The sequence below is a fragment of the Acipenser ruthenus genome, chromosome 24 (genome assembly GCF_902713425.1).
Source record: "Acipenser ruthenus chromosome 24, fAciRut3.2 maternal haplotype, whole genome shotgun sequence".
NCBI classification, from domain to species: Eukaryota; Metazoa; Chordata; class Actinopteri; order Acipenseriformes; family Acipenseridae; genus Acipenser; species Acipenser ruthenus.
The window spans coordinates 7,372,441-7,386,819 of record NC_081212.1 but is presented as its reverse complement, the minus strand read 5'-3'; the positions used below and the strand labels follow the sequence as shown (position 1 = coordinate 7,386,819).

At 44.4% G+C, this 14,379-nt stretch overlaps 1 protein-coding gene across 3 annotated transcripts in view; it reads right to left on the bottom strand.

Annotated features, from left to right (window-relative positions):
- The window catches only part of LOC117429511 (syntaxin-1A), a 97,258-nt gene that overhangs the window by 17,928 nt on the left and 64,951 nt on the right, over positions 1–14,379 (bottom strand). For all 3 annotated transcript variants that reach the window (XM_058998287.1, XM_058998288.1, XM_058998286.1), the window contains exons 5-7: positions 12,915–12,988; positions 9,981–10,089; positions 559–632 (exon numbers count right to left, since the gene is read on the bottom strand). In XM_058998287.1, the coding sequence (XP_058854270.1) occupies positions 559–632; positions 9,981–10,089; positions 12,915–12,988 (257 nt within the window). The remainder of the gene's footprint in view (positions 1–558; positions 633–9,980; positions 10,090–12,914; positions 12,989–14,379) is intronic.

Genomic DNA, 14,379 nt, shown 5'->3' with positions numbered 1-14,379 from the left:
CACACACACACCTGTCAGTACACACAGGGCACACGTACCTGAGATCTCTCACACGCACACACACACACCCACACCTGTCAGTACACACAGGGCACACGTACCTGAGATCTCTCACACGCACACACACACACACACCTGTCAGTACACACAGGGGACACGTACCTGAGATCTCACATACACAGACACGCACATGTACAGCTATGGCCAAAAGTTTTGCATTACCCTATAGATTGAACAATTTTTGGCCATAGCTGTAGGGACAAATAGTGTGCTATGAAGGGACGAGCCTCAATAAGTCAAACTGCTTCTTGTCTTTCCCACACTTTTCATCTGATCTTGTTCTGCTTTTAGGTTTCCCTGCACTCTCTGGTGTAGGTCGGTTTCCCTACAGTTGCCAGCCTGAGGGTTAGGTTCACTGTACACTTTCAATGCTCACTCCACTGCCCTTGCTTGAAGCAGACACAACAGACACGTGAACTTGAATCAAAGAGATACAGGGAGGAGGGGTGACAGCGAGAGCGGAGGCGTCCTCCAGGATGTGAAGGTGCTGGTACTCACCCCGGAGGTGAAGATGGCAGGGTTATCGCTCTCCAGCATGCTCTCCAGCTCCTCATTGGTCGTGTTTCTGCCGGCTGAAACAACAGGAGCGGCTTGGGTCACTCACACAGACATCACTCCAGGACACATTTATCAAGGCCTTCACACCAAGAGGCAATTTGCACTACATTCTCAAAGCTATTTACACCAAATCACCATCAGCACTGCTGCTTTCAAAGAGGAACAGAAACATGAATTACAATTCTAATAAGAATAAAAAACAACGCAAGGTTTATTTGTGGTTCAGTGGCTTCATTGGGTGCAGTTGTCCTTGTGCTAATCAGCTCCTGAAGGGCTCTGCTACGCTCCTCTCAGGGTAGAGCCACTGAGCACTTTCCAGACATGGGTCCCACTGTTACCCCAGAGGCCACCCCCTCTCAGCGATGGCTGAGGGAGAGAAGACACTTTTCCACTTTCCCTTTAGAAGCTATGAACCACAAGATTATCAGCTCAATAAAGCTTTTGGATTTTAAAGCACTCCTTCACAATAATGGTTGTGTTAACTTGCAGACGGCTGCAATTGTCTTAGATGTACCCCTACACACTGACTGGTGTGGCTACGCTCAAACCTATAGTGCTGCTTTAGCTACAAAGTTTGGCACACAAAGGTAATCCGATTAAATAAAATACCACTTAGACTGTATTGAATACTTTTGTAATACTCTCATTTGGACACCTCAGATTGGTTTGCAGTGAGAGTCCTTTGGGAGAACTCAGCATCAGAACACTGAAACTCTGCACCGACACCTCGGCAATTAACCTACAAATGAGTTCCTGCAGGGTGCGAATAATTGATCGCAGAGGACGCTTGTATTCAGACTTCATCATTGTGTGCAGCCCGGTGGTGTTATTAAAAGTCATGTAGTAAAACAGGTCTGATAAAGAAATAACATGAGCACGCTTCAATGGTTCTGCACACTCCGCTTTCACAGCTTATTAACACAGACCTGGGTGTCGATACTCAACTACTCAACTCAAACATCCAGTGGGATTTTGTAGTGGTCTAGCTTTAAATGTTTCTTTTATTATAATTATTTTTTGGAGGCAAGGCTCTGGCTAAACTTTATTTAAATTAAAAAAACAAAAGCAAAGGACCTTGCTTACAGTATCTGAAATCTCTGGATAACCACAGTTAAAGAATTCAAAGACAAGCAAAGGAGTGAAAGACCTTCCACATAAGGACACGGGGAGATCAGGAATGATGTTGCTCGAGCTAATGAGATAACGCATGTTAACAGCTTTGGACAGCACTCCTTTAATGCAGATATGCAGAGAACCCAAATATCTTCAGCACAGTAATGATGTTGCTAATGCTAGTAAGAGATAAGGAAATGCATTTGAAAGCCTTGGTTAGAACTCTTCTTAAAGGCAGTGTCCTCGTTTTCCACTTCCCTTCATGGAAATACCCCTACGTTTAAGTTAAGTGTCTCTGTTTAAAGCATGGAGTATCTAGGAGTAAACATTTATCATTACAGTAAGTGAGATTACAGCATCCTTTTTTGATCTTACTAAATTAACTAAGTCATGCCTTATCTTTACAGCAGTGTGGAAAATTGGACCTGGTGTCTTCTCTTGTAACCTGCTGTGCCCAGGCTTAATTCACTGGGATCAAACACAATCCTGACTTGCCCTGTCTCATGAAGTTACTAAAAAAGGGCCGGTATGGGCTCTATGGGTGATGCGCTGATGTGCGTTGACAGCTGGTGATCTCTGTCTTGATTTAACAACTGACAGGAGCGCAATGAAAAAAACAATCCCTGATGAAATGTTCACCCAGGATGCGCAGAGACACATCCTTGCGCTCATTTGACAGCCTCTAATTAAGGCTCAAGGAAGGCGGGAGGGAGGGAGGAAGGCAGATGGAGAGGCCGGGAGAATCAGGGAGAGAGAGAGAGAGAGTCACAGCAGCCCGGGCCTGACTGTGAATAATAGAGAGGAGAGGCACAGAACCAGCAGACTCCTGATTGAATTCATGGGCTGCATACAGATGGCGCCCGTCAGTGACATTTGGAGAGCCCTGATGTGAGTGCATGTGAAGGCTGCTGAGCTGCTGCAGGTATTAAATCAGGTCCGCGCTGCAGCACACAGCTTTCTGAAACACCATGTTATATACTGTATGCATGTGCCCTACAATCGAGTCCCAGCCCATAAATAAAGCACTCGATGATACGTCAAATGTGTCGTCACATTCAGTAACTTTGACTTCTCCGAGCGCTGCAGTGGCCTGTTTTAGTCATCAACCAACAAGAAAATAAAACCCAAGGAAGAACAGCCTTTGACATAGCCTTCGTGAAGAGACACACAGGTACCTACAACAAGGCACTGCAGGCTACTTGGGACTATTATTTTCGTGTTGTTTTACTTTTATTGGTAACACTGTCTCTAATTACTGTGTATTTACATAGTAGTTACTTAGTAAATACATTTGTATTTACACAATTATAATGGTATTATGCATAGTTTAAATGTACTTAATGTATAATTTTTTTTGCATTATATAACCCTAACCCTAACCCTAACCCTTTCCAAAACAATTGTGTACTTATACATATCGTGCAAAACGATTCACATATTAAGTACATTGTAACTATGCATAATAACATTGTAATTATGTGCAAGTAAATATGTAAGTAAATAGTTTCCTATATTATAAAAAAACAAAACAAATGGAGCTGCTGTGATTATATTTTCCATCTCGGGTTTTGGGTGATTTAATAATAACCTAGAAATTCACTGCAGCCCATCTCTATATAATACAGCAGGATCCACAGTACATAGGGTTAAGCCACTTGTGTTAGCTACACCTGTGCTTTTTTACCACCTGTATCATAAACCTACCTTACCTCTCAAACCAACACGGTGCCTCCCTATCCCCCAGCATGCTGATACTTAATAGATTGGCTGTTAAAAAGATCTGCCCACCTCCACGATATCCCCAGGGGCGTTTATGCATCCCCATCGGAGGTTAGAAAAGCAAATTAAAGTGAAAGCAAGTGGTTGATGTAGAGAAGGAGGATGCTGGGGCTGGAGAGAGCTGTTATTATAGAGCGTGCATTATTAATGCAGCAGTGCGGTTTGAGGCTGCATTCTCATCATCACAAGGGCCCTGGGAGTCTCCACAGCCAGTGGCTCTTTCCCTTTCTTCTGCACAATAAATGTTTACCACCTCCCAGGACATCAGCAATCGATTTACTTGCTTTAGTGCTTCTCGCTCGCATGCGAATGAACTACCCTGTACGAGGATTATAAATCTCACACATTCGGAGCCTTCCAGGCACTTTCTCTAACCACTGAGCTACTCAAACCTACTCACACTTAGATTGCATTCAATACTTTTGGAATATTCTCATTTGGACACCTCAGATTGGTTTGCAGTGAGAGTCCTTTGGGAGAACTCAGCATCAGAACATTGAAACTCTGCACCGACACCTCGGCAATTAACCTACAAATGAGTTCCTACAGGGTGCGAATAATTGATCGCAGAGGACGCTTGTATTCAGACTTCATCATTGTGTGCAGCCCGGTGGTGTTATTAAAAGTCATGTAGTAAAACAGGTCTGATAAAGAAATAACATGAGCACGCTTCAATGGTTCTGCACACTCCGCTTTCACAGCTTATCAACACAGACCTGGGTGACGTGGAATTTTTGTAGTGGTTTCTTTTATTATTATTATTTTTTGGAGGTGAGACTGGCTAAATTTGACTTCAAATAAAAAACAAAAGCAAAGGATCTTACAGCATCTGTACGAGTATTATAAATCTCACACATTCGGAGGCTTCTAGGGACTGGCCCTCAGGAATCTTATTGAGGTATTGAAATACTGGTTTTTTATCTTGCTTGTTTCGCCATGCAGCGCGTCTGACTCACAGTGTTTCATGTATTCTAGAACTAAAGGACAGTGTTTAGCCTTCCCAGGTCCAAGAGCATTATCAAATCTGAAAAGCTGTAATTAACTTGGAATAACCTGCGTGGGAAGTGTGAGGATAATGGCTCAGGGATAACAGATGCTGATAGGAGGATTGTAGAGCTTGAAATTAACTTTAAAGTATTTTAATGAGAGAACCCATTTTAAATTGATAGATCACTTCTCAATGATTTAACCCCAGTTTAAATTCTGAATGTCCAATTACGTTGCTGTAGCAACTCCCAAGAACAGCTCGGGAGAACTGAAGGGCTGTGGTCCTCCTCCATTCCCACAACCAAGATGTGGAAGGGTGAGGGTATTCACTGACACAGGAGACAGAAGATTTTATTTGGAAACACCGCACAGGTGCCCAGATTTATTTAGTTTTCCTGTTACTTGTTTTATTTACTTTAGCCCGCAGAGGGCGCTGTTGTCCGTGGTCTGGATACTGCCGACAGTAAACCAGGACCACGGGGTTACCAACACAGGTATCCCAGTCCGTGCACCTTCAAGTGCTTCAAAATAATAATGAAAACAGAAGGCGAAAGAAAAAGGGAAAATAAAACACAGTAATAAAACTACAAACAAAAGTGCTGCTTATGCAGTGCCCCCGCTGCCGCTAAGCCGGTCAGCATGGGTCTCCGTCCTACACTCCGCTGTGCTTATACACTGGGGTTGGCCAGGGTTCCCCGTATATCTATACACGTCCCCGCGGGTACGTAATTATTTCTTTTATTTATTTCTTTTTAAATTATTTTTACAGACGGCTGTCCCCTCAGTCGGGCTCGCCTGCTCCTTATTTCACGCTGACCTCTTCCGCCAGCGACACTGTACTTTCCCCAACCCGGCCACCCGAGTGCATAACTAAGCCAGTTCTTATGGGCCGAGCAGTCTCCCAAGGCCCGCCCCTCAGCCACTCAGAGAGGGAAAGCACACACACACTCTTCCCCACCTCTCCGTGTCATCGCCATGGCCGACAGGCGGATCCCACGAGACTGCTGCCCTCTACCTGCAGTAATACGGATGTGCCAGACAGTCAGTCCAGATCTCCCCTGTTACACAAGACAATAGCTTCTTTACACCCTGAAGCTCCACGATGGATGTTGATGAGCTAGCGGCCCCTGGAGGACAAAGGCCCTGCAGGACTCCGCTTGAGCTCACCAGGCACCCGGCCAATAGGGTCTGATGTTTTGCCTCCTTAACCCACAGGAACGCCAGCGCCAATGCCACGCTCCCTAGGGAATACCAAGCAGAGACAGGACATGAACCCACATGGTCGTGCTTTATAGCCACTCGGTGGCCAGAGATATCATTTCTGTATCAGAACCTGTTTTAAGAGGCAGCAAAAACAATTGCAATTAGGGGTTGTTGTATTGCTTTTTTTACAGCCCAAGAGCCACACTTATATTGGATATTGCACGGCTGATCCAGCAGACACAAACACTGCTGAATACCTGCGCTTTCCTCCACTGCATCTCGCTTGCCTAACAGATTGAATGTGAAAAAATAACCTTTCCTGATGTAATTAGCCAGCACTCACTTGACTCCTCAAAGTGCCAATCAGTCACCTCGCTAAGCAGAATAGAATAAACTGTTTGAGTCGCCGCTCTTCATCTTTTCAAAGGAGTGCCGCTGTGAGCAATCTAGTGCTGACTGAGGGGAGGGGGCTGCGTTCGCCTTGTAGAGCAGACTGGCACCGTGAACCACACTGAAACCAGGACTCCATCGCCCATCAATCACTAGGGCTCTATTTTTTTGACAGGCTAAATAAGTTATTCTAATAAACAGTCAATCAGTTCTATATTTAACGCATATTATTATTTTCATTTTGTAACTTGAAAGGTTGTTATTTTTCACTGGAACAAATAAAAATCCCCCTGATACTGTATCGTAATGAATCTTCAGTAATTTGTGCAGTCTTGAATACGGAAGCGTCTACATAGTCTATCAGATCTGCTATTTGCTCCCTGTGATCAAAACTCACCTGCAGCAGGGAGATGCAGTTTTATACATTACAGAATATATACCTGGGATTCAATTTTACGTGAGCAATTAATCATTCCTAGAGCCTTTTCACACAAAAGTGTGTGCTTCATGTTGCAGGCATTTCTGTTTCTTTTTATTTTTATCAGACCACTTCAAACCTAGCCGAGTCTTTAACTGGTCTTTGGCTAGCTTCTGATTTAGCCAGCTCCAAGACATTCAAAATACAACCAGCTTTACTCCGAACAACTGCCATTGGCAGTCTTGGGGGTTGTCATGGAGACTGCTGAATTAGTATTGGCTGCTGCAAACTCTTTTAAGCTCACCTGAGCAATTCATTACAGTATTTATTACATTATTTTACTGAATAAAAAAGCATTTTCAGAATTTACATATTGTGCAGGAGAGTGTCCTGGGGGCTGCAAGCAATGGAATGGAAGGGGAATATTAAATTAGGCTCCTGTTTCAAAGTTAGGTCAGTCGCTGCATGTGGCTGTATAATCTAAGTGGGAACATGAGCTGTTAAAGGACTAGCACTTTGGATCTATACTGAACGTGCTGGGGACCCACAGGGGGCTGTCACCCTGCTCTACAGAGAGTGCTGGGGACACACAGGGGCTGTCTCTCTGCTCTACAGGGGCAGTGCTGGGGACACACAGGGCTGTCTCTCTGCTCTATAGGGGCAGTGCCCGGGACACACAGGGGCTGTCTCTCTGCTCTACAGGGGCAGTGCTGGGGACACACAGGGGCTGTCTCTCTGCTCTACAGGAGCAGTGCTGGGGACACACAGGGGCTTTATATCTTTTTAAATCTCGCAAGCATGTTACAATCCTCCAATAGCAATGTAGCAATTTGCTGCCACTCAGCAGTTGGGGTGGGTGTAAAGTATTCAGAACGAATCAATGATAGATACAAGTCAGGAAGGAGGGACACTGCCCAGCTGCACTGGAAAAGGGGTCAAGTCAACGTGCACTGAGTAACCATTTCCAGTGTTTCCCCGGTGTTTATTGGATATACACCGATTTCATTTTTAACACCGAAAATCAGAAGCCCTAAATATATCTTGGTGTTCATTAAAGACGCTGAGTTGGCAGCCCTGCTGTGGGAGCACAGACAACGGCAATGTGAGCTCATTCTGCCTGGATTGGAGGGACCTGTCCTTTCTCAAGTCAAAGTCAATGGCACTGCAAATTACAAATGTGAAGTCTGTATCTCAAATGGTATCTCACCTGTAGAAGATTTACTGCATAATAGCAGGATGTTAAATTGCAGTTCTGAAACGCAATGATGTACCAACTCTACATACCCCCCTCTCCTCCAAATTAAATATGTGATTAAAACAATTTATTGGAAAAGATTGGATAGCTCTCATTCGCCCTGGGAGTTCAGGTTAAATCTATATAAGGGTCAATAAAACTCTTGCCTTGCAAATTCTCAAAACAGGTGTTCAGTTCCCCTTCGCCTTTAAATGGGGGCTGCACTTCTCTTAGTGGATCCATCCAGCAAAAACATTGATCACATAAAATCAAACCATAAAATCACGGTACCGTACACACAGCGGTATCAGAAAGTGAATAAAAAACTAAAATAAATACATTTGCTTACAGAAACACAGACATGTCAAAGCGGCTGTCTATCAGTGGCTAAGGCTCCTGAGCTGTCCAAGGCAATGTGTAGGAGTGAGAGCCTGTCAGATGAATTTAATGGAAATGACCCCCGAACACACAAACACAGTGCAAACACAATGCCCAGGGAGAGGTCTCACCAGCCTCTTAACATCTGGAACCACAAACAATCATTACAAATAAAATGTCCATGGGCATTAACTCCACTGCTGTCTGCACTCAAGAGCCCATGGCTTTGACATCCAGGAAGCCACTTTGTGTTTGTGTTGAGTAAACACATTGCTCCCCTCCCAGTCGCTCAGCTCTAACCACTGAATTGTGTGCTGTAGACTCTGGGACTGCTGCTATAATTGATTACAGTTTGGTTAAACAGTAGTCTAACACAGCTAATCAGCCTAGTTTAACAGCCTTTCAGTGCAGTCAGAATGCTGTGGTTTCAGATATGTGTTCTGTACAGGGTGTAGCCTGTGAGGTGAGCACCCCTGCAGGTGCACAGGAAGTCGGGCGGCTCCCCCACAGTCTGAGAGGGATTAGCTGGTCTCTCGCTACTCGCTCCTGCTGTTGACAGGCTGCAGACGACCTTCACCAAAGGACAGCACTGCATGGAGCATATGATAGATAACACTGACCTCAACAGATTGTGTCTCTGTGTGTGTGCTGTCTGTGTGCATGCATGCTTTACAACTCCATTCTTCATTCACTGATTCAGTAATTCAGTCTTTGATTCACCCAATTTATTTGCAGAGGACATTCCCGAATAATAGCGGTTGCACAGTAACAGAAAGCATCCTTTTCTGTTCTTTGTTATCTGTCCAATGACACCAATCTTCAAGAGAAAACAGTCCTGCTGGAATGATCATACCCCTTTGAACATCAGTCGACCCATACAATATATCTAACACGGTTGGCTAGCTTGGAAATATTACAACTAAAATAACAGACAAGTGACTTTTTCAATACATTTTTTATGACTGATTGACAGTCATCAACAAACAACATGCCCCTCTCTATTAGGGAAGTGAAAGTGCCCCACTGACAGGGGCTGAACACACTGGCTGGGGACTGGCACAAAAACACCAATCAATAAGAAACCTGGTGCTGGAATCTGTTCTGGTCTTCATTAGCAGATAAAGAGAGAAACCGAGCAACAGATGGTAAAAATAAACAATGTGCCAGAGAAAGAGAGAGAGGGACAGAGAGAGAGAGAGAGAGGGAGGGACAGAGAGAGAGAGGGACACAGAGAGTGAGAGACAGAGATAGAGAGAGAGAGTGAGAGAGAGATGGACAGAGGGACAGAGAGAGAGAGGGACAGAGAGAGAGAGAGAGAGGCACAGAGGGACAGACAGAGAGAGCAGCAGTGTGGAGTAGTGGTTAGGGCTCTGGACTCTTGACCGGAGGGTCGTGGGTTCAATCCCAGGTGGGGGACACTGCTGCTGTACCCTTGAGCAAGGTACTTTACCTAGATTGCTCCAGTAAAAAACCCAACTGTACAAATGGGTAATTGTATGTAAAAATAATGTGATATCTTGTAACAATTGTAAGTTGCCCTGGATAAGGGGATCTGCTAAGAAATAAATAATAATAATATAGCCAGAACTCTTAAGCAAAAACTACTGAATGGCATCCTTCCTTTGTTTTGTAGTTAATTCACGGGGGTAAAGTAAGGCCTTTCTTACTTTGATAACATTCGTCAAGTGAATGATTCTTTGAATCTGAATCTTGCACAGATATCCGAACATGATATATTAAAGAACGCATACGTTTGCATAACAAACGCATCAGTCCTGCTTACACAGACCTGTGTGGTAAAAATGGCAGGTTTTTCTATGGCTGGTGGAAGGGTTGGGAGGTGGGTGGGGTGTTACTCACTGATCTCCAGTTGCCGCTGGATCCTCCCCTTGCAGCGCTCCCTGTAATCTGATTGGGTGGCGTTGTACTCCGACATCACTTCCACAAACTTGCGAGACAGCGTGGAATGCTGGGACAAGATGACCAGAGTAAAGAAACAAGTAGGTCAGTAACAACATACTTCCATAAGTTGTGTCCCTGGAGATTCTTAGCAGACTAATCATTTGGCCTTACACAAGACCTCGTATCACTAATTCCTCAAGTCATTTCCCTATCTTGACTTAAACTGGGACTGGCATATCCGATGCCTGTATCATCTTACTGTCTTATCAATCGATCTGATGTACCTCTTAGGGCTTTTATGATGTCTACTGGCATCAACAGGAGTTAATTCAGTTGGAGACCTTTGCTGTAGAATGAAGGGAAAGAGTCAAAGGTGAAAGAGCTGTGTTCACTTCTGGTTAGCACATCAGCAAAATGACATTGTTGCTCTGGAGAGAGTCCAACAAAGAGCAGCAAGACTAGCCCTGAGCTCTGAAATAGAGTGCGGGAACTGAATTAATTTAGCTTCGAACAAAAAAGAATTAGGGGGATCTGATTAAAGTTTTTAAAATGTAGAAGATTGAACTGGAAATGAGGTCGTGAGAATCAGGACAGAGGGCAGGAGACACTTCTTTACACGGAGTGGTGAGAGTTATTCATGCTGAATAATCAGCCACCATCATTTCAAGGTAAAATTTACAAAGTCAATGTATCAGCTTGCAGTCCTTTAAGTGGCACTAACTCCAGACAGGCTGTGAGAGGGGCTGAGGCTTTAGAGCCAGTCAGGTTTATCAGTGGAGAAACAAGGGATTGAAGAGGAGCCAGTGAAACTCATTAACTCCAGGGCAATGAGGGCTGAACCCTGAGCCCGCCCACGCAGGCCAGACTAATCTCCACTTATTGCATGCATTACTGTTGAATTAATAACTGCTGGTCTGCCACACTCTCTCTGCACGCCTCTTAAAGGCCATGTAACAGAACTTTTAGGCAACGATTGTTTTCTGTCTGCTGCTGAAGGAAGCAGTTTTCATGAGTCCAACATTGTTTAAATTGCTGTAATGACAACTCTCGCAAATTCATGGCGAGACACGCGATTTCTAATTTAAATTAAAACCCGTTCGCGATCTCTCGACAGTACTGTGGGATCTCAGGATTTTTCGCTTTTCGAAAGATATACGTTAGTCAAGGTGGCAAACTCAAAGAAGCGCAAACACTGTAGATGCAAATTCACCCAGACTGGAGCAGTTGCTTTCCAGCTCCTTCATATTGCTAAACATGCAACACTCCAGTAGCTGTCATTGCAGCAGCTGTCTGCGCAGCAGTAACAGGTACGATAATAGATAATATTAAATTATCTGGATTGTCTGATTTTGTTAGGTTTGTAAAGAGATTTTGAGGTGTTATAGACACAACTCAAAATATTGGTTGTCTCTTAGCATTGAAATATTGGTTTATGTTTTGAAAAATAAAATCTCGCAAATCGGACGCCAAATCTCTTAATTTGTAAGAGTTTGTCTCATGATTTCTTTTAATTTATTTTTAATTTAGTAGTCGCCAATTGATTTTTACCCAATTTTTCTCCCAATTTGAAATAGCCAATTGTATTATTTTAGGCTCAGCTCACCGCTACCACCCCCGCGCTGACTTGGGATCAGCGAAGATGACCACACGCTGTCTTCCGAAATGTGTGCCGTCAGCCAACCACTTCTTTTCACTCTGCAGGCCCGCCATGCAGCCAACCCAGAGCTACAGTGTCGGAGGACAATGCAGCTCTGGGCAGCTTACAAGCAAGCCCGCAGGTGCCCGGCCAGCCTACAGGGGTTGCTGGTGCGCGGTGAGCCGAGGACACCCTGGCCAACCTATGCACTCCCCACCCAGGCGACGCTTGGCCAATTGTGTGCTGCCCCCTGGGAACTCTCGTCCACGGTCGGCAGTGAAATAGCCTGGACTCGAACTGGCGACTTCCAGGCTATAGGGCGCATCCTACACTCCACGCGGAGCGCCTTTACCAGATGCGCCACTCGGGAGACCCCTTGTCTCATGATTTATGCAGTGGTGGGGTTGGCAATGCTGAATTTGATGTAGCTTGAACTTGTCACATGGGGGAAATTGATCAGGATATTAACCAGGCACACTGAAAGTAAACTAAAACAGGAAGCGAGACTAGCAGAGGGAAAAAGGGGTAAGAACGGAGAGGAAAAACTTAAAATAGCCACTAAAACAAGTAAGAAAAGTAAAAAGCCAGTCATTAATGCCTTGATTCCAGGTATAGCTGAGCTGGCTGGTCTAGGTGAGGTGCAGCTGGAGGGTGTTTCCACTAACACTCAGCTACACCTCAGACAGCACAGTTTCGTATCTCATACCCAACAGGTGCAAACTGTGCTGTGTGGAAGCACACCATCAAAAGGCATGTGCTAAAGAGACAAACTGTTTTCAACAGTGGAGGCTGTTTTCCACCTCTTTTCTCTTATTGCGTGACGAAACCTCATTAAGACTACTGACAGCTGTGTAAAGATGGAAAATAAAAACAGCCACAAATGTTTGTTCAACATCGTCCATCTTCACTTGTTTGCATTTATTCAATCAATCCCATAATCCAAAGTGACCTTTTACTGACACCCTATGACATTTACTGATGCACTACTACTTCCTGGGTCAGCTATAGCTGACAAAATTACACTGGAACACAGACAGCCATCTTTAACTATAACTACACCACACCCAGACCAGCCAGCTCAGCTATACCTGAGAAAAGACAGTGGAAACAAGGCATTAGTCCACTGTCTTTTCTCAGCTACACTTCACCCAGACCGTCCTATTCATCTATACCTGGGTAAAGGCACTAGAATCGAGGCATTATTTACAAACCCCAGTAAATTGTAGTTTTAACACATAGCCATTCTTCCCTCTCACCTGAGTCTTTCGTATTCGAAGGTCAGCCGACGATCTGTTCAGCCCTTCCTCATGTTCGATGCTCTGCTCAATGCCTGCAACCAACAGAAAAGACTGTCAGGGTCCCGATCGCTGCCGTCTTTGCTGCCCGATAATAAACAAGGACAGTACAGCCAAAGATCTGCTGTGGAGTGGTTGACCCTCGTCACTCAGTCCCCTAGAGAGACCCTTCTGTACAACACACTGCAGTGCCCGCTGGTGTGTCAGCTGGGCTTTGAGGGATGGATTGTGCTCTTTGGAAAAGGCAGAAAGCAATCCCCTATTCTGAAGGGAAGGACAGCCCTTGGGGCTTGCTACACAGCAGGCTTACCTACTAGATCTGTAGCCTTCCACTTGTTTCCATTAGAGAACCACACTATCAGCCTGTCACTGTCACAGGGCGCAAACTAAAATGTCATGTTACACAACAGCATCACATCAGATCACAACCCTGCTAGTGCTTCATATCTCACTCTGCTCTGCATGTGCACCAAATTGTATTAATTACATTGCAGTGTTGTGGGTGCTATATACATGGGTGCTATATAAATGATAAATATACAGCAAAACACATACTGTACCTTGCAGTGTTGTGTGTGCTACATATTGATAAATACACAGCAGTGTAAATCGTACATGTAGCACTGTTATTTTCCAAAGCGGTATTAGGAGGAGTAGAAATCAGCTGTATGACCAGTGAGTGATATTAGGTGTGACATTAACTGAGTGATATTATCAGCAGCTCATCCTCACTGACTGCCATGGTACTCTGGCCGGGACTCTGCGCTGGGGTGACACTGCGCTGGGGATATAAAGAAGGTCTGACTGTCGCAACAAATGTCATTTACTTTGTTTTTTATTTAGTGTTTCCAGTCACTTGGAGTGGTTCCCAGCCAGGTTTATTTAGTATTTCTTATGTTTTTTGTGATACCTAATTGGCGGTGCACTCTACGTGTGGTGTGGGCTGTACTGCAGGGTTGACGTTCTTGACCAGTAATTCAATTTGTTTGACAATTAAATATAATTGCCTTTATTAAACTCTCCATCATATTTTAATTGACTGGGTTCAATTACAAAAGGGGTAGGTCATTTTCACACTGGGTATGCTTGTAAAGGTACCAAGTACAGCACACTTACCAAGTGCACTCATCTTTTTCCAGGGGAAACATCCTCAGATCATTTCTCTTTCACACTGGAGGTGTGCTGAGTACGCTTGGAAATGTACTGAGCACACTTGCGTCTTTCCAGGAGTCCTGAGAACATTTCCCTTTCACACTACACACCAGCAAGAGTACTGAGAACACAAAAACACATCATCTCCTTGAAGTGCATGCTGGGACCTTAACATGTTTACAGCCATTGGGAAGATCCTGGTTTTTTGGGTTTTAATGCTGTGCTATTTGACACATTTTGTGGACAAAATAAATGCACAGGCAAAGGTGACTTG